The sequence below is a fragment of the Spinacia oleracea genome, chromosome 1 (genome assembly GCF_020520425.1).
Source record: "Spinacia oleracea cultivar Varoflay chromosome 1, BTI_SOV_V1, whole genome shotgun sequence".
Taxonomy (NCBI): Eukaryota; Viridiplantae; Streptophyta; class Magnoliopsida; order Caryophyllales; family Amaranthaceae; genus Spinacia; species Spinacia oleracea.
In genome coordinates this window covers 124,789,850-124,809,449 of record NC_079487.1, presented here as the reverse complement: position 1 = coordinate 124,809,449, position 19,600 = coordinate 124,789,850, and the positions used below count along the sequence as shown (strand labels likewise).

Here is a 19,600-nt window from a genome sequence, read left to right as displayed (position 1 = left end):
GATGGTGAAGATTGAGGGGAAGAAAGGAGAGGGAGGTAAGGAGGAAAGAAGGAAAAGTGGTTTCCCTCCCTTTCAAATGGAAAAAGGGTTTTCCAACTTTGAGGGAGTCATGGAAAATTATTTTCCATCCCTTACCCAACCAAACAACGTAAAATGATTGAAAAGAGAAAAATCGTTTTCCATGAAAACGTTTTACGCCCTACCAAACGGAGCCTAAGAGACTGCCTTCCTCCCGTCCGCAAAATTCCAGAATACCATTACATATGGCAAAAAGTACCAAAGAATAGCCCCAGGATTGGTCTAAAAAGCTTGATTCATGGAAGAAATTTAAGATTGCATTGCAAAGTGCCAAAGTCCTGCTAAATCTGTTTGTAATTCCATAGTAAATAAGTTGGATGGATTCAACCACCAGAAAGAAATGTATGGGATGTTTTAACTTACTCAAGGTAATTAATTACATGAGAAAGGTCTACTTAACACAAATTCTACCTTTCTCAGCTAAGGATTATGTTCCTGTTCCCCAAATGTGCCCTTAAGTCATACTTTTAAGTAGCTCTACGCGTTAGTTGTTCCATGGATGTGCTCTCGAATATCTTATCAGCATTCCCTACTTCAAACCCCTCACGTCGATGGAACTCCTTTACCTATAAAATTTCAATCAGGGGTTAAGCAAGATAAATAAACAAACTGTAATATGTCCTGCATCACTTTGAATGTACCACAATCAATACCTCTTCATCAGGTAAATCTTTGTACTGAGGAAGCACGAGCCTTTCAGCAAACTCTATGTATGAACATGGAACAGATTTTGTCATACCATCAGAGAATTCGAATGGTACTGAATCTGCTACAGTCGAACTTTGCAGCAGGAAACCATCGGGACTAACTGTTGCAGGAACAATGTTATTTCTCACAATTAGATTGTTGAAACTAAATGCATCTCAGATTCTTTGCCATGAGTTAAATGGAATTTTGTTTGCTTGAATTAGATGCAGCACCACATGCAATCAAAATATGCAGAAAAACAGAGAAACGACATAGCTGACTCTCAGCTTGAATAAGATGCAGCACCACATGCAACCACTTTTAGAGTTTTAGGTGACATAGTTCATCATCTTTTAAATGTTAGTAGATTTTCGAGTGGCCTATCATTATCAACTTCGTTGTGTTCTAACTGAAATGAGACTCTTTGAAGGACAAACCCCCAATATTTACAAGATGGAGAGTGTGCAGCCTGAAAGAGGTAATTTCCTAATTAGTGCTCTGTAATAGTCCGTATCTTTTATTTCTTCTTTTATTACAGCACATTATGCAATTTGAGGCCATATCGTACACTCAAGAATGCACAACGGTCCTTAGAGGACACTTAAAGATTTATGCGTTCTTTCAGTTGACATTCGATCAACCCTCTAGCAAATAATTGACAATGAAACATAAAAAGATCATTGATACAACGGCATCACAAGCTATTAAGTATTAAACACTCAATGCAATTTTAAATTTCTCTTTCTTGGTTAAGGAGTGAAAAACTAGGTTGTATGACCACACAATGAATTTATCATAACTCATATTAATGTGAATACAGCAGGGTTTTGAGTAAACTAAGAAAAAACTAACCTTTTAAAATCCCTCCATCTGAATTCAGCTTGAATCCATTGTCCTCAATGAACTGATTCAGTCGGTTGATGTTTTTCAAGTGAGAGTTCAGTTGGTGGGTAGAAATAGTGACATGATTCAAGGCATATCCATTAACTAGTGTCCATGCAGCATATTCACTTTCTCTGCATTTTTCAAAACCACACCACATGATTTTCGAATTACAGAATGTGCTTCAAGAAATAAACGACTTGAAGTTAATACGGACATTCTAGAATGACATTATAACAGTTATACACTCAGCATTGGCACGCAGTGATAAATCGGGTATAAACTCATCCATGTATGTATCCATTGAAGTTTGAACTCAAGAAGATACCCACTTAAATTTTACCTAGCTAATTGTTGAAATTCAGAATGCAAGGGTTTCTCCCATGTCAATGCCCCCTGTGCACTAGCAAGAGCTGCATATTTGCTCCCATTTCCTGACATTCCAGTGTACTTTCTGATTATTTCCTGTGATTGCAAATGACAAACCTTAAGAATAAAGTCTCAAATAGGACATCTTTAGCTGAGGAAAATAAAATCATAATTTCTGAACAAGAAATTTTGTTGAGATTAGATAAATAACGAATTAGAAATATAAAGAAAATCTATACACCTAAACAGAAACTAACTTTATCATACAATACAGTATGGATGTTTTTCATTCTAAACATGAGCTTCACATACACAAACACACACCAAGCCTAGAGAGTAGAGATTATACCTGAGCTTCTGAAGTCATCTGGTCTACAAGAAGCTCGGAAATAAACACTCTGGGTAAAGGTCCATTAACCCCACTGCCTTCTTCAAAGGACACAGCAGGAGGCGAGAACCAATACGCTTTCAATTTCTTTGCAGGGAACCTCAGCTCATCCTTCTGGATGTATCCAAAATCAAGAAACATTGCGGCCATTGAATCAATGCCGTGATTATTTACCTGTAATTGGAAGGTCCTTAATCAACTCAATAGGCAATTGAACTTATAGTAATTAGTTCTATAATATTGAAATTATGAAGAACATGAAGCTTTTCCCTATTGCTACAATTGAAGTGTTAAATATGGCATACCCCAAAAGTCCGAAAGGCGAAATGATCATAACAAATTCTATCATTTCCAGCTGAATGAACAAGATCCAAGACCCGTTTCGCAGTCGGGTTCCTATTCAAGTAGACAGTCTCCATATTTTGCAACACATTTCTGAAAAATGATTCTGATCCCTATACATATATACAAGAACCCAAAGTACCTCAGTTAAAACCTTGAATAAATACATACACATACAACACAACAACAAAAATCTAATTAATTGCTGCAATAACCTGAAAACAAAACTATAACAGTAACAGAAAACCCAAATGGGAGTGTTTGACTAAGAGCGTTTTGCCCCCACAATGAGCCGTTCGACCCAATATTAGTGGATAGACCAAATTAAACATCTAAATTGGGTGTTTGGTGACTACTACGGAGTACTAGCTAATTGGAAGAGATGATTTGTTTCGAACACGTAATTGTGAAAACGCTGGGGAAGACAGCGTTTTGGTTTAGCAGACTCACAAATTTATGCAAAGACTCCAGAAATTATAAGAATTCTATATTTCTGACCAAAATAAATTGGAGTATAACTTTGTGAAATTAAATTTAATTATAATCTAGCAAGAAATAAAGTACAAAAATTTTAAAACCGGAAATATTAATCCGAGATTAAGTACCTTCAGTATCTGATTCTTCATGGAAAAAAGCAAGGGAAGACGAAGGTGATGATGGGGTTTGGCCCGTTTGGTGGAAGATATAGTTATTACATGCAACCGAGAAAGAAGTGTAAAAATTTGATTTGGGGAAGATAGTTGGAGACTTGGAGTAGATCAGTAGAGGTCTTCAAAGGGTAACGGTAGGCTAGAAGTATTTATTTTTGTGCATTAGTACTTGTTCCTGTTTTAAGGTAAGGTGACACAATGCTGAGCTGGCTAATCAGGTGACATTATCCATGCCAACTTGCCAAGGCGAAATGCTAAACATCGTTAATTATTATTTATTCTTGTGTTGACGTGTAGAAATATGTAAATCAGGACATTAGAATTAGATATTCCTAACCAAAATAAGATACTCCCCATTAATTTTTAATCAATCTTGGTTATGAATCTTCAATCTCCTTATTTGCATAATGTTAATTTTTCTTTCTCTAAATAAAGTGAAAAAAGTAAAATTAACAGTTAACAAGTCTAAAGGAGGTTCTACCTAAAATTCATATGTTGGCCTTATTAAGTGATTAACTCTCTTCTCTTAATCAAATCAATGTGGGACTCTCACACATGATGTTTTATGGGTCAGATCTTAACACATACACTGCTGTGCGGTGCGCCCCATGAATTTACGGCCCTCTCACGTACCACTAAAAATAGTGGGTTTGAGAATTTATAAAAAAAAAAAATCGATCAGTTTGATATTCTTTTATTGGTGAAGAACCACACATCAGAACGACAGATTTTCCAAAATACTATTCAATCATCTTTCTTTCATTTTCTAATTGATGTACCATATTAACTTTTAACACTGTCTTTGGACCATATTATAGTTAGATACGAAAGATAGAGTACCTGAATAGAAGAAGAAACGTTCGACCCATTTGGTGAGGCGTTACTTACGGAGAAACCTCGTTTAGCCAACGACATGGGTTGATTTAAAGGAAGATTATGTTTGTTAAAAATGGAGTTTTTGGAATGAAGAAGAGGGGAGAAGGAGAGAGAATGAAGGGGGGATTTGATGATGGATGAAGACGACATTTTTTGTTGGAAATTGATCCTAATTTCAAACCACTTTTTATTATTATGAATTATGAATGAATGGATTGAGGTTACACATATACTCTTTGCTACAATTTGGTAAGTCGCGTTACGTGTTATAATTCTAATACGTTGTGTCAAGTTTATGACTTGTATCCAATGTGGATTAACTTATAAGGTGACACTTGGCAATAAAGATGACATTTTGGTATGGGTCCGAGGCTTGTCCTGGTCCAGCAAGAATAAAACACGGCACAACAAGCACACACAGTCTTAGGCTGTGCCTGTGGCCTATGGGATGTGGGGCTTGCTCGAGACCGCATTTTTCTTGAAAAAATAATGACAAGACACGATAAAATAAGTTAAATTGAGTGAAATTTAAGTACGTAAAAATTAGTCATGCCACAAGGGTATGTGGACTTGAGCCTCCCTTTAAAAATTTACAACAATATGACATGCAATTAGTGAGATTAATTTAAATTGTCTTGAATCTAAGACAGGTGGATTTGACACAAACATTGACCACAAGGACAACAACCATCTTACATCTCAAATGACAATTACTTAACATAATAGATTCCATTTTTTATGGTTGCACAAATATCAAATTCCGTTGACATCATCATAAACACGTTGGCATCAAACTACAAATCATTAGCAAAAGTAATGAAGAGAATTCGAAGTATATAGACAATATTTTCTATTTTAAGTATTAGATAATTTCTTAGTTTATTCACCTTGTTTTCACTTATTTCCGAAAAGTAAAAAGTTTATTCCCTATACTCCGTTTTTTAAGTTAAGTTCAGGTAAAATAATTTCAAGATAAATAAGAAATACTTCCCCAAGCTAGTTTATTTTACAACTAAAAATAAATTCGGTATTTTTTTTTGAGAAAATAAGTTTTCCACACAAGTAACAATCATGTAACTATGATTTAAATTGTAATCTTACAATTAATTAGATAGTAAGACCATGATAACAAATTAGGTCTTAATGGTAAAAATAAAAGTTCCTTTGATCAAATGGAATGTATATATGACTATCAATTACGTAGTAGAAACACAGGGGCTGTAGATCTTATATGACACCGACATACGCGTAATACAATTGATGTCAAAAATAAATACTTCGTATATAGTAGTAAGATGACAAAGGGTAACTATTTAATTTCTTCTAAAAAATTATTTTAACTATTTAATTAAAATACATAACTATTTGATTACAACGAGTAACTATTTGGTAAGAATATAACCTTGGTGTTACACATAATGTCGTTGTATATAAGTTTCTATTTTAAAAAAAATGGAGAGTACATGTATATAAACTTAATTATTGAGTAAAAAGCTCACATAACTAGGACAATATAATGGTGGCTTTAATTTGTTGTCCTTAATATGCTTTTCTTTTGCCGAATGAGCTATAAGGGCAAATATAAAATTAAGGGAGATTTAAATCTTGATCTATTGTATAATTCTAACCAAGCTCCCAGTCTTAATCATTAGGCTAAGTCGTCAAGACATAGTTAATTCAATTAACATTCGATAGGTGAGAAGCGAGATCCTTGAATATAACAAGTCCAAATTGCAGCAATTGATGAGGTTCTGGTGCATCTTCATTCATCTTCTCATACTCTAGACTAATTTTCACCACACAACATGAATTTCCCTTTGGGATTACACACAATGTGCTTGCAAATGTTTTGTATTGATTTTTCATTATATCTCCATCGATCGCTCTACGATGTATAATCTTGTTCTTCTCATCATTTATTTCAATCCTCTCTATCAGATATTGTGACTTTCCATCTGTTCAGTTGCAATCAATCATAATTAGATTTCAAATTAATTCAATTCGTACGACATAAGTTCAAATTAAGTGTTGGCATATGGTCTTTCATTTTTATATAGTGGTATTTTGGTGTGGAGTGGTCCATCTTAAACGGTTTAACTAAGGGGATAGACCAACAAATAACTAAACAATACAATAAGAGATAAACATAATTACACTCTAATTTTAAGGGAAGGAATTAAAAGCACACTATGAAATTTACCGTATTGGGTCAGGGCATAGAGAAGATCTGCCACCGTTGGAACATACTCCATCTGTTTCATAATGTTCCTCATAAAAACTTTGACCGTAATTAATAATATAATTAAGAGTAAAAATATTATCTTGTGGATATCATTGGATTCGTTTTAATATAAATTTTCTAAATATCATTTTTTTAATAATTTTTTCTAATGCGAAATTAAAACTATTAATGGTCTAAGTAGTGCACTGAAAACCGCGCATAATGGAAAAGTGAAGAACATTATGAAACAGAGAGGGAGTATGTTGTAAATATATTAAATATTCAATGAGTAAACATAATAAAAATTGAAAAAATACCAATGTTATAGTCCCATCTTCTGGTGCTACCAACCCTTTCCCAATCGCCTTGATGAGCTTCAACCCTACACATGTTAAAACATATGTTGGGAATGTTGGGTTGTTTAGCCATGTTCATCTTAAATAACTTTTCTGCTGAGCAATTCACCTCTACTTGTCCCTCCAATTTTCTTAATTGTGCCATTTTTATTTGCTTTTGATGACTATGCTTCTAATTATAATGGATAATATATAGATGGGCATGGATTGTGTAGAATAATATTTGACGATATGCTACTTTTTGTTCTCCACTCATTACTATGGAGTATCAAAGTTATTGCTTGCAATGGACGCAGTAATAGATTAATTATTCCCACTATTAATTCTTTACTTTATTTTAATTTGTACGGACTAGGATAATCTTTTTATTATGTCTATTATCTCCATAATTACTATGTACATATCTGTAATTATATTTACCTAATTTAATTAGCCATATATTTTTTTTCCGTAATTTGCATAAATACATTATCAAGACAATAATTCCCTGAAAAAAAATATCAATGTTATAAAACTCGTGTATTAGTCAATCACTGCCATTGATAGATATCTTGGTGTAGTCATGGGCGGATCTACTGTGTAAGTTGGGTAGACATTAAATGTCTACCCAACTTTTTAATTGAAAAATCATTTTAATAGGCTGAGTATTTTAAAAAAGAAAAAAAAACACAAATTTGTTAAACGTAGGTTTTAATCCCATGACCAAAGGGGACAGTAATATAACTAGATTTCCTCCCTAACCACTCCAACATCCTGTCTTTATGTTTCTTTGTAAGTATATAAAGTTTGTATTAGGTTGCCAAGTATTTAAAATTTCAATTTTTTTTTTCTTTTTTTTCTTTGATTTTTAATTTCTACTTCGTAAATTTTTTAAGTTTTGTTGTTATTTGATTATATAACACGGAGTACTCCATATACATTTTTCTTGTATAATCTTTAAAATTTTAGACTTTATAAAATAACGGTAAACGGTGAAATTGGTAAAATTTATGTAAACATTGTAATTAGTACTCCGCAAATTGTCATTTTCATTGTATCTTTTTTAGAAAAAATTGTAGTTTTTATTTCTTTTAAAAGTGTCTACCATGTTTTAAAATCCTGGATACGCCACTGGGTGTAGTGGTTAAAACTGAGAGAGTGAGAGCATATATACGATAAGTTAAATTTACGAATTTTTGCTCTTTTATTTGTAATTTGTACTCCATCCGTATTTATTTAAGAGATACACTTGGCCGGGCACGGGTATTAAGAAAAAGAATTGAATGAAATAAAGTAATGGGTTTTTTGTCGGAAAGGACCTTTTAAAATCAAAAAATTGTGATAAAGGACCTTTTAAAAAAAAAGTTGTGAAATACTCCCTCTGTATTTATTTAAGGGATACACTTGCCTTTTCCGGCCGTATTTATTTAAGAGATACACTTGCCATTTTTAGTAACTTATCAACCCCACCATCTAATTAAATAATCTATCTAGCATGTCTAGAGAGAGAGAGAGAGAGAGAGCCCATGAAGAATGGCAAACGGTTGCTCGCAAGAAAGCACCGCCCACACACCGCCGCCAACCACCCCTCCAACACATAGCCACAAGAACAACCTTCATCAAATTTCTTCCTATCCAGACTAACATTGTTGAGATAGAACGCATCTTCACCAAATATGGAACCATCCTCCAAACCACCATCCCAAAAAACGCCAGAGCAAACCAACGATTCCAATACGCCTTCGTCCACTTTGACTCCACTCGCTCCCTCCATCTTGCAATTTCCAGAGAGAATGGTCGCCTCATTCATCGGAAAAGGATCCTTGTTGAAGCTGCTAAATTCGACACCAAAATCACAAAACCCATACCACCCCGCAGCCGGAATGACACCACACAAAAGCACCCACAACAAACCTACAGGCCAATTGCATCAATCCGTGACTGCAGATCCTACAAAGATGCCGTCACTGCTACCACCCCTTCCCCACCCCCCAGTCTCTCCGCCAAACCCCATACCAAATCAACCCCAACCCGCCCAACCCCTATTCTCTCACATAACCCGATCCTAACCCAACAGACCTCCCCCACACAGGTGTATATAACTCTCCAGGAAATGGAACCCCAACCCGACTTCATTAACTCAGAAATGAGCAAAAAAAGGATCATGAGCTCCAGGGTTCTCGGTGAAGAAGTAGAGGAAACCAGACGATCCCTGGAAGTGGGTGATCTTGACAGTGAAGAGGCAGGCCTACTTAAAGTTAATAAATGCCCCCAGAATGTGGACTTCCTCCACAGAAGTTTGATTGGTGTTGCAATATCATCAGCCTCGTCATCCTATATCCTAGACCAAATACTTGCAGAAGGGGTAAACCTCCTAAAGATTGTCCCAATGGGTGGCCCTCTACACCTTATCACCTTTGACTCGATTGAGGACAAAACAGCAATGAGAGAGAGCCAATGGCTCTCTAAATGGTTCATAGAACTGAGAAATATCAATGACGAGTGCAGTGCGATATGGAGAGAAACCTGGATCTCGATATACGGTGTTCCTCTCGCAGCATGGTCCTACGAGAACTTCCTAAAAATAGGTTGTGTCTTTGGGAAAGTCCTCTCAATAAACCACATTTCATACGAATGCACCAAGATCCTTATCATGACGGACTGTCTTTTCAAAATCAACTGCAAGATGGGCGTTGATGTCGATGGAAAGAAGTCAAGATTGTTCATATGGGAGCAACCCCCCTCAGTGTCGCAACCAGCACTAGCCACCCTTGGCACCGGAATTTCCATAAACTCCAAAGAAACGGAGAATTCCGGTAATGAAATCCCCAATAGCGCGTGCAACTCACCCACGCGTGTCATCGGTTCGCCTTCCAACCTTTCTGGATCACCACCTAGGAATCACGAATGCCCTCGGGACTCTCAAAATATTGATTGCCTCTCTGACTCCCCCAAGTCCCAAGCTGGAAGCCCATCCCCCCAAATCAATCATCAAATTCCCACACCAGAAAACCTCGAGCCGACAACCCACATTCCTCCCCCCTTACAAATCCAAAGCCCAATAACAACCGCACCCTTTGAGCCCCCCCCCCCCCCCTCCATCGAAATATCCAATAGTTTTGGGGCTTTGACCCGTCAAACAAAGTCCACAAACTCATCATCCTCCCACTCTGGCCCGCTATACCCACCGGGTTTTGAAGACTGCATCCCATTCTCTATAAAGCAAGCCAATGAGAGAAAAAGGCTGCGGAAACTGAAAAAGAGAAAGGCTAAGGCTGCTCACCGCCAAAGAAGCCATACCCCGAGTAGTGAGCCCAATAACATGAATGCAGACAACATCATTGAACTAGCCCAATCCCTGGGCCTCACTTTCAATGGGCCACTTGACGAACTGAAAAAAAGAATTGACAACATTCTCGTTGGCCAATGGGCCAATTGGATCGCCAGCCAGAGGTAATGCTCAACCTCTATGAATCACTACCCCTATTTTTTGATGATTTGTCTATCGTGGAATATGAGAGGCCTGGGTGCTAGAATCAAAAGAAGTGCCCTCAGGAAGCTTATCAATGCCCATGAACCCATCTTCATCGCCATTCAAGAAACAAAACTCGAGTCTTTCTCGGATAAAATTATCCAATCCTTTTGGAAGAACAAAGATATTGATTGGATCGCTAGCCCATCAGTGGGCCTTTCTGGTGGCCTTATCTCCCTCTGGTCCAAAACTTTCTTCACAATGTCTGCCAACACAAGCACCAGAAACTGGATTGCAATTCATGGTACGCTCCTCACAGGGAATCACAAATGCTCCATTATCAACATTTATAACCCTTGTTCGATAGAAGGAAGGGCAGAAGTCTGGTGTGACTTGGCCGAATACTTGAAGAATCAAGCCTCACCTTATATTCTCATAGGGGATTTTAATGAAGTCCTCACTCTCACTGACCGCGGAAGCCTTACTGCATCTCAAACTGGAATGGCAGAGTTCCAATCTTTCATTCATGAATTACAGGTGATCGAGATTCAATCAAACAACAGATACACTTGGTTCCGGGGAAACTCCAAAAGCAAACTGGATAGAGTCTTTGTGAGCCCCGAATGACTCTCCTTCTTCCCGGGTCTGAAAACAACACTCCTCCACCGTGGACTTTCGGATCACTGCCCTCTACTCCTGCACTCCAATAACCGTAACTGGGGCCCCAAACCTTTCCGATTTCAGAACTGTTGGCTCTCCGACCCGAATTGCCTAAAACTCATCAAAAAAACCTGGACACAAGCCAAAGATCTAGCGGTCGAGGTTAAATTAAAAGCAGTTAAAAAAGCCCTCCTCCAATGGAATTCTAGCGAGTTCGGAAATATTGACTAGAACATCAAAAAATTCGAATCCCTGATACACCATTTTGACGGTATTGCCAATGAGCGAGGCCTGAACAGCGATGAACTCCAAAGAAAGAATGAGGCCCAAGCAGAGCTGTGGGAATGGGCAAAACGCAGAGAAATCTATTGGGCCCAAAACTCCAGAATACAGCGGCTCAAAGAGGGTGACCGAAACACAAAATTCTTTCACATCATGGCCACAAACAGGAAAAGAAGAAACACAATATCATCGGTTAAGGTTAATGGCGTCTATATTGATGATCCTAATTGTATTAAAAAAGAGGCCTCTAATTTCTTCAAGAACATTTTCAAAGAAGACTTTGATAACCGTCCCACCCTAGAAGGCCTTGTTTTCAGACGTCTGTCCCCTGCTCAGGCGGACGGGCTAATAGCCCCCTTCTCCACGGAGGAAATTGATGCAGCCATGGCGTCTTGTAACCCAGATAAGGCGCCTGGACCGGATGGCTTTAATTTCAAATTCATAAAAAATTCGTGGAGTATCATCAAAGAGGATATTTATGGCATAGTGAACGAGTTCTGGGCCACGGACCAAATCCCTCATGGATGCAATATGGCCTACATCACTCTAATACCAAAAATTGAATTCCCAGAAGGCTTCAAGGACTACCGTCCAATCAGCATGATCGGGTGTCTCTACAAGATCATTGCGAAACTGTTAACTGCCCGCCTCCAGGTAGTTATGAACGACATCGTTGGCCCTTTGCAGTCCTCTTTTATTGAAGGCTGCCGCATCCTCGACGGTGCCCTCATTGCTGGTGAACTAATTGATTCGTGCAAGCGAAAAAAGACTCCATCCACTCTCTTGAAAATTGATTTCCACAAGGCGTTCGATAGTTTTTCCTGGAATTTTTTACAATGGACCCTCGAGAAGATGAATTTCCCCCCCTTATGGCTGGCATGGATCGAATCATGTGTTATGTCGGCTGCCTCATCTATACTCATCAATGGTTCTCCATCACCTCCTTTTAACCTCCAGAGAGGCCTGCGACAGGGGGACCCCCTATCCCCCTTTTTGTTCGTTCTAGTGGTAGAAAGTCTAAACCTACTGATTCAAAAGGCTACCGCGGACGGTCATTGGGAAGGAGTAGAAATTCGGCCAGGAGGAACACAACTCACACATCTATAGTATGCTGATGATACCCTAATTTTTTGCCCTCCAGATATCAAATACCTCCAAAACATCAAAAAAGCCCTCATTGTTTTCCAGCTCGCATCGGGGCTCCAAGTGAATTTCCACAAAAGCTCCCTAATCGGTATAAATGTCCGAGACTCATGGCTACAAGAGGCTGCAAAAGCCATGTTATGTGAGGTTGGAACTCTCCCCTTCACTTACCTAGGTCTCCCGATTGGAGGGGACACTTCCCGTATCAAAAGTTGGAAGCCGATTATTTATGCAGCAAAGGCTCGAGTCATGGAAGGGTAAGCTCCTGTCAATTGGGGGACGGCTTACTTTGATCAAATCCACCCTTGCGAGCCTGCCTATCCATTACATGTCTATCTTTCCGATCCCAAAAGCAGTCATCGAATCTATGGTCTCGCTGCAACGAAGTTTCCTGTGGAATGGCAATTCAGACAAAAAATCAATACCCCTGGTAGCATGGAAAATAGTGGAACTACCCAAGAGCATGGGTGGCCTAAATACGGGCAATATCCTCCACCGTAACCTGTCTCTACTATTCAAATGGGTATGGAAATATTTCAATAACCCATCATCACTGTGGAGGCTCTTGATACAGGAGAAATACAACTATCCTCAACACCTGACAATAAAGGATCTCACAATACCTAGAACGGGGGGACCATGGAAGAACTTATGCTCCTCTATTCTTCGTCATCCTACTGCTAATCACCTCTTAATGAACAGCGTCCGAAAAAGCATTGGCAATGGCAATAATACCCTATTCTGGCACGATCTATGGATTGGAGGTTCACCTCTAAAAACATGTTTCCCTAGGCTCTTTCTTCTTGCTACTGCACCGAATGCAACAGTGGCGTCTCATGCAATATGGGATGGGATCAAGTGGGTCTGGGTATTCTCTTGGACACGTGCCTTGCGCTCGAGAGATACTGAGGCTAAGATGGAGCTTCTCCAACTCCTTCAACGTGCATGCCTTTCACTCTCCCGCAACGACTCTCTCACTTGGGTCCACGATAAAAGGGGTCGTTTCTCATCAAAATCCTTTTCTCCGGAGCTTGCAAAAGCAACCCCAAATATTCATTGTGACGCAATCAAAGGTGTATGGAAAGGACTTGTACCCCACCGGATCGAAATCTTCGTATGGACTGCTCTTTTAGGGAGAGTTAACACCAAGAGTAAACTAGTCAAAATGGGGGTAATTCCAGCCTCGGAAAACATTTGTGTTCTATGCTACAATGCCCCTGAAAACCACGATCACCTACTGTTGCATTGCAAATTTTCCAGCCAACTATGGTCCCTATTTCTAGATACATGGAGCGTCAAATGGTCCCTCCCTCTTCGGTTTAGAGATGCATATGAGCAATGGTTGGCCCCTAGCAAAAATCACTTCATCAAAAAGATATGGACTGCTACCTTTTTCATTATTACTTGGACTATATGGAAGGAGAGAAATGCTCGTATCTTCAGCAACGTGGCAAGCTCCATCGCCCACCTACACGACATGGTCCTTCTGCGGTTAGGTTGGTGGATCAATGGCTGGAATGACCCCTTCCCCTATTCACCTACTGATGTCCAAAGAAACCCTGCATGTTTACAATGGGATGGAAAGCCGACCCGTATCACCAAAATGCCATCCCCCATCATGTCGTGTGAATGGATCGCCCCGGAGACAGATTGCCTAAAATGGAATGTTGACGCCTCCATGGTAATGAATATGGCACGATCAGCAATAGGTGGTGTCCTCCGCAATCATACAGGGAATTTTATTTGCCTCTTCTCCTCACCCATCCCTTATATGGAGATCAACAGTGCTGAGGTTCTTGCGATCTATAGAGCAATCTCGATAACACAAGCAAGTTCACAGATGCGGCATGCTCATATAATCATTGAATCCGACTCGGCAAACGCGGTGACATGGTGTAATGAGAATATGGGAGGTCCGTGGAACCTGAACTTTCAACTAAACTACATAAGAAACATCTGTAAGGGAAGCCTAAAAGTCAAGATAACTCACAAGGGGAGAGCATCGAACATGGTTGCTGATACGATGGCAAAGCAAGGCCTTACCAGGCATGATGAATTTTTGGCATGGCTGTAATCTGTTTTGATTAAATGTGTACTGCCTCTTGGCAATTATAATTTTCGGATTAAGCCCGTTAATAAAACCAAAGCCCAAATTATCAAAAAAAATAAAATAAAATTAAATAATTTATCTATACCCCATCCCCACCCCGCATCCCCTAAAATGACATGGTCCCCACTTGTTTTACTTATTAAAATATCTACCCAACTCCACTTGTTTTATTACTTTATTTCATTCAATTCTTTTTCTTAATAACCGTGCCCGACCAAGTGTATCTCTTAAATAAATACGGAGGGAGTAGGACCTAAAATCGAATTTTTGTTGTGAATTGAGACCTTCACCCATCTTCCGGTGATTGACTCAATTTTTCCGGCGTTGATCCACGCGTGCGGGTCACGTGCCTAATATTTTTTTTTTGTTAGATTCCCTCCCATTCCCCCTTACCTGCCAAATTAACCTTTAAAAAAAACTTGGCTCAATTATGAATCGGCTCTTGTCTTGTCTTGTTATCCAGTGTTTCTGTGATAACCCTGAAAAGGAGCTTGAGTTTGCGACTGGTAAATACAGAGCAATCTGAAAAGGAGCATTTGATTGTTTCAATACACCCAATCTGGAATACCTCTCCGTAGATGATGACTCGTGTTCTCTTTATGTGGTGAAAGATCTATCGTGGATTCGTGGGTATTGGCTTTGGGCTTTGTCAATTATGAAGCCACATACCTTGATGATTTAGCTCCCAAGTACATATACCACCTCCTTGATTGATTTTTAAAGGGGATTGCCGCCCCTGAACTTCTTACATTGAGTTGGAGTACTGTATATCTAAGTTTTCGCTCTTTGTTTAAGTATAAAGTGGGTTACATTCCAATCTTGATATAGCGTGCAAAATAATTTTTTGGATAAACCCTAACACCCATAATAATCAAATTGTTTGAATTGAAGCAAATAAATTGGGGCTTTTGCCCTCACATTGTTCGAATAGCAACGAATTAAAAGGGACAAACAACGATTTTTTGTAAGCAATCGTTCACGAATTGATGAAGCTTGTTGAAGAAGATGAAGTGAACAGAGCAACGAGGAGAGAGAGCAGGTTTTTTTTAGGGTTAATCAGGTAGTTAAGGGGGTGGAATTGGAGGGGAATCTGAAAGGGATTTTTTTTTTATTATTTTTATTATTATTATTACGCACGTGACTCGCACGCGCTAGTCAACGCCGGAAAACTGGGTCAATCACCGGAAAATGGATGAAGGTCCCAATTTACAACAAAAAATCGATTTTAGGTCTTATCTTACAACTTTTTTTTAAAAGGTTCTTTATCACAATTTTTTGAATTTAAAAGGTCCTTTCTGACAAAAAATCCTAAAGTAATAAAACAAGTGGGGTTGAGTAGATATTTTAATAAGAAAAATAAGTGGGGACATGTCATTTTAGGGAGTGGGGGGTGAGGGTAAGGTGTAGATATATTATTTAATTAGATAGTGGAGTTGATAAGTTACTAAAAATGACAAGTGTATCTCTTAAATAAATACAGCCGAAAAAGACAAACGTATCCCTTAAATAAATACAGAGGAAGTATTATCCATGTGGCTCATTCGCGTAAAAAGAAATAGTGTTAATCAATCACTTGATATCTTTTAAAACCACGTACCATGACGACCATGCATCTTTTCTCCAACCCCTATTTTTTTTGTCCTCGTCATCTCATATGCTTTGTAATTCGGGTTCTCCAACCCAAAATATGTTGCTTTTAATGTTTGTTTTTGGGCACCAGTGATTTACAGTTCAACAATCGTGATAACTAATCACCAATCCAATTTCTCCATTTTATTTCTATATACTTCCAAATGAAACAAATAAATAAGTAATAATTTGCAGGTTCATCATCAGCGTCATTTTACAGGTTCATCATCAGCATCATTATGCACTACTCGACCGACTCATATATCTAAACATTCATTCAAACGATCATCAGATACTCGAATTTTCAAGACCAGACTTTCACTTCGTCCGTCCATTTTACGAGGGCGTATTAAGGATAATATATCAATGATATATTATCTTCTTAATTGTAGTCTTAAAAGATAGTACGTGCCACAATTTTCTTTCTTTGTATAGATATTATTATAGTGCACTCCATCTTATTTTAGAAATTGCTGACTTTGTAATATCCTTAGACTTGTATACATACTTCAACATTAACATTAATATGATTAAGTTTTTTCATAATTCTATTAGAAACCGCCACATGATGAAATATGTAGATAAAATATAAATACATACTTATTTGGTTGGTTAATTTTTTATTTTGTATCTTGGTTGTGTAATTAGGCATTGATGTTGTATTATGATTCTGAAGTGCAAGAATAACCTTTGATGGCTAACCCGTATAGGATCTGGAAACAATTTTTTGATGGCTAACCCGAATGGTAATTCTACGAGTAATGGGCCAGTGGGTATGCACGATATGGGCTTGATTAGCTAGCTTGTTCCACCAACTCCACTCGACATAGCACTATTATCTATTTATCTCTATCTCCTTACTTACCATAACAGAATGCCTATGATATTTTCAAAACAATATACTAGTACTAGTAGTATAAAAAGCAGCCATTTATTTATCTGGGGTTTTACAAAGCTTAATTAGACCCCTACATAATACATACCACCATTATCCATAAGTAGTAATTAACAGCCACATAAGTAGTGAACAAATTATGCGACAACTAAATCCAGATAAAAGTAGTACATTTTAAGTGATACATAGTGCACACTAGGCCGACCATAACATACGCCAATGATCCTATAAGACCGAGGAACGTACATCGCATACATATACATAATTAACTATATCAATCATATAATTTAACTTAATTAGTATTAGAGTTAAGTAGAGTGATTAACTTAAGTATTAATTAGTTTGAGAGGCGACACGCAACTTCCTTGAAGAGATGAAGTGCAAAGTGAAGCAGGTTGTGAGGTTCAGGTGCACATTCATTCATCTTCTCATATTCAAGACTGTATACAACCTTGCAAGTTCCATTCCTCTTTTGAATTACCTCTATTTTGTTTTCCAGACTCTTGTAATGCTTCATTATCTCTCCTTCAATCACTTTGCGACGTATTTTCTTGTTCTTCTCATCAATTGCCTCAATTCTCTCGATTAGGAATTGTGACTTTCCATCTGCATGTGTATATATTAATCATCAGAAATGTAATTGAAACAATTTCTCTTTACGTATATATATATATATCTTAGTATATATATACTTCATCTGTCCTAAATCAGTTGTAACATTTATGTTACTACGTAGTAATTTAGAACGAAAGGAGCATTAGAGTTTTTATACATGACTTGTTACTATATATCAAGATATTGTTCAACGAGGAGTACGTATAGTTATCTCCTTTTCATTTAACTTAAGAGGCTAATTAAGAATATTTACTAATGTACGTATAGTCGTATAGACGACAGTCATGTACTCATGTTCCTAAGAACGGGTACTAGCTAGAGAAAGTAGAGAGTATTGATAAACAAACAATCATTAGAATCAGCATGTCGTACAATCGGTTATACTTTATACATTTTTTTTTATTTTTACTGATTGTAACTTATACAAGGTACAAACGATTTTACATAAAAAATTGTTAGCGGTCATAAAGGAAGGATAGATAGGTTACTAGATGGTAGTGACGGTCTTATAATTACATATTTTTCCCGTTCTTTTTTTAGTTGCAATGTTTTGACTTTTATGTTAAACACATATATTTGCTCATTAGTATCTCTAAAACTTTTGAAAAAATTAAAATTTTAAAAATATAAATCGAGATAAAACTAACAAGATCTCTCGTGATTATGTTTTAGTTTATGTATAATTCATTAAAACCGATCAAAAAAATGAATAATATATATAGAAGTAAAAATATTGATAGTTACCGATGATGCAATCCCATCTCCTTGAACTACCAACAGTGATGCAATTATCTTGGTGGATCTGAATATTGCAAACCTTGTTGGAGAAGTGGTGAAAGTTGGGTTCTTTCGCCATCAACATTCCAAAGAGCTTGTTAGCGCAACACTGGAGCTCAACTTGCCCCTCTATCTTTTTGGTCTTTTGACATTTAGCCACCTTCGGACATTGAGCCACCTTTGGACATTGAGCCACCTTTTGACATTGAGCCATTTTTTTTGTTTCTTACCTTCTTTCTTTCTTATAAAAACAAAGATGGTTTATTATGGTAATTGCATTAGACTCAGGTCTTTATATAGACGAGCATTATTATTCGAGATCAAATCTATTTCATTTTTTATTGAACATTTCGAAAGAAGAACAATGCATAGCATAAATTCTTCCAAGATCTTTGTTTTGGTGAGTTGTGGAACAACGACGAACCTTTCTTTAAATAATACACCATCCGTCCCTTAATACTCGCACCGGTTTGACCGGTGCGTAGTTTAAGACATTTGAATTGACTTGTTAATTTAATGGTTGTTAGTTGATAATGAGATATTTTTTTAATATAGTTAGTGGGAAATGCGAAAGGGTTGGGTAGTGGTGAGTGGGGGGTATGGATTTTTAAATGATTTTTTGGAGGGAGTAGGGGTGTAGGTGGGGTAGTAGGTAAGTGTGAGAAATAATATAATATTGGTAAAGATTTCCATTTATAGAAGCGGTGCAAGTACTAAGGAACGACCTGAAAAGAAAAACGGTGCGAGTATTAAGGGACGGAGGAGTACTATCATATAGTATTCTTGAAAATCCAAGAACATATATATATATCTTCTCTTATAGGGAATGATCGTGGAAAACATGCAGAACATTTTTTGTAAATGATTCTCCAACCATATCGCGTCACGCATATTTTCTGAATCTTCTTTCGTTAATGTTTATGATTCACATGACTCACTAAACAAGCATCTGATAAATCATAAATCTATACTTCTTAGTGGTTAAGGTTGAAGGTATGCTTGCATTGGATTCGGTTCAACTTAGTTCAATTTGGATCAACTTCGGGTGAAGAATTAATCGGATAGAAACATGCTTCGTATCTCAATACACGCTAGGAACAAAAAAAACAGGAGTTTTGCGGGTGCAAAAACGCTAGGAACAAAAAAAACAGGAATTTCGCGGGTGCCTTTGCAGTTTGCACCCGCGAAA

The 19,600-nt window shown here is 37.6% G+C and overlaps 4 protein-coding genes across 5 annotated transcripts; 1 reads left to right on the top strand and 3 right to left on the bottom strand.

Annotated features, from left to right (window-relative positions):
- Window positions 1-313: 313 nt before the first annotated feature.
- LOC110784485 (uncharacterized) lies at window positions 314-4,463 on the bottom strand. Of its 2 annotated transcripts, none has more exons than XM_021988943.2 (7): window positions 4,237-4,463; window positions 2,710-2,859; window positions 2,366-2,578; window positions 1,991-2,112; window positions 1,618-1,781; window positions 732-886; window positions 314-644 (listed from the first exon to the last, which is right to left on the bottom strand). In XM_021988943.2, the coding sequence occupies exons 1-7, from the start codon at window positions 4,420-4,422 to the stop codon at window positions 546-548; spliced, it is 1,089 nt and encodes a 362-aa protein (XP_021844635.2). In that variant the 5' UTR covers window positions 4,423-4,463; the 3' UTR covers window positions 314-545. The 2 variants fall into 2 exon arrangements, with proteins under 2 accessions (XP_021844635.2, XP_021844636.1); XM_021988944.2 differs by lacking the exon at window positions 4,237-4,463 and adding an exon at window positions 3,352-3,545.
- A 1,115-nt stretch (window positions 4,464-5,578) lies between these two features.
- LOC110784445 (MLP-like protein 28) lies at window positions 5,579-7,034 on the bottom strand. The gene is made up of 2 exons (XM_056843768.1): window positions 6,811-7,034; window positions 5,579-6,227 (listed from the first exon to the last, which is right to left on the bottom strand). Exons 1-2 carry the CDS (start codon window positions 6,992-6,994, stop codon window positions 5,950-5,952), a joined length of 462 nt encoding a protein of 153 aa, XP_056699746.1. The 5' UTR covers window positions 6,995-7,034; the 3' UTR covers window positions 5,579-5,949.
- A 3,308-nt stretch (window positions 7,035-10,342) lies between these two features.
- LOC110780475 (uncharacterized) lies at window positions 10,343-10,927 on the top strand. Its single transcript, XM_021984861.1, has one exon. The coding sequence runs from the start codon at window positions 10,343-10,345 to the stop codon at window positions 10,925-10,927; it is 585 nt and encodes a 194-aa protein (XP_021840553.1).
- A 6,109-nt stretch (window positions 10,928-17,036) lies between these two features.
- Window positions 17,037-18,758, bottom strand: LOC110784443 (MLP-like protein 34). Its single transcript, XM_021988898.2, has 2 exons — window positions 18,379-18,758; window positions 17,037-17,625 (listed from the first exon to the last, which is right to left on the bottom strand). Exons 1-2 carry the CDS (start codon window positions 18,623-18,625, stop codon window positions 17,357-17,359), a joined length of 516 nt encoding a protein of 171 aa, XP_021844590.1. The 5' UTR covers window positions 18,626-18,758; the 3' UTR covers window positions 17,037-17,356.
- Window positions 18,759-19,600: the final 842 nt, after the last annotated feature.

Excerpts from the sequence above, each read along its gene's own strand:
- LOC110784485 (XM_021988943.2), bottom strand. The coding sequence starts at position 4,422 with ATGTCGTCTTCATCCATCATCAAATCCCCCCTTCATTCTCTCTCCTTC. Across the intron at positions 1,782-1,990 it reads GAATTTCAACAATTAGCTAG|AGAAAGTGAATATGCTGCAT; the intron begins GTAAAATTTAAG and ends TGAAAAATGCAG. Across the intron at positions 645-731 it reads AAGATTTACCTGATGAAGAG|GTAAAGGAGTTCCATCGACG; the intron begins GTATTGATTGTG and ends GAAATTTTATAG.
- LOC110780475 (XM_021984861.1), top strand. The coding sequence starts at position 10,343 with ATGAGAGGCCTGGGTGCTAGAATCAAAAGAAGTGCCCTCAGGAAGCTT.
- LOC110784443 (XM_021988898.2), bottom strand. The coding sequence starts at position 18,625 with ATGGCTCAATGTCAAAAGGTGGCTCAATGTCCAAAGGTGGCTCAATGT. Across the intron at positions 17,626-18,378 it reads GAGATGGGATTGCATCATCG|ATGGAAAGTCACAATTCCTA; the intron begins GTAACTATCAAT and ends ATACACATGCAG.
- LOC110784445 (XM_056843768.1), bottom strand. The coding sequence starts at position 6,994 with ATGGCACAATTAAGAAAATTGGAGGGACAAGTAGAGGTGAATTGCTCA. Across the intron at positions 6,228-6,810 it reads AAGATGGGACTATAACATTG|ATGGAAAGTCACAATATCTG; the intron begins GTATTTTTTCAA and ends GCAACTGAACAG.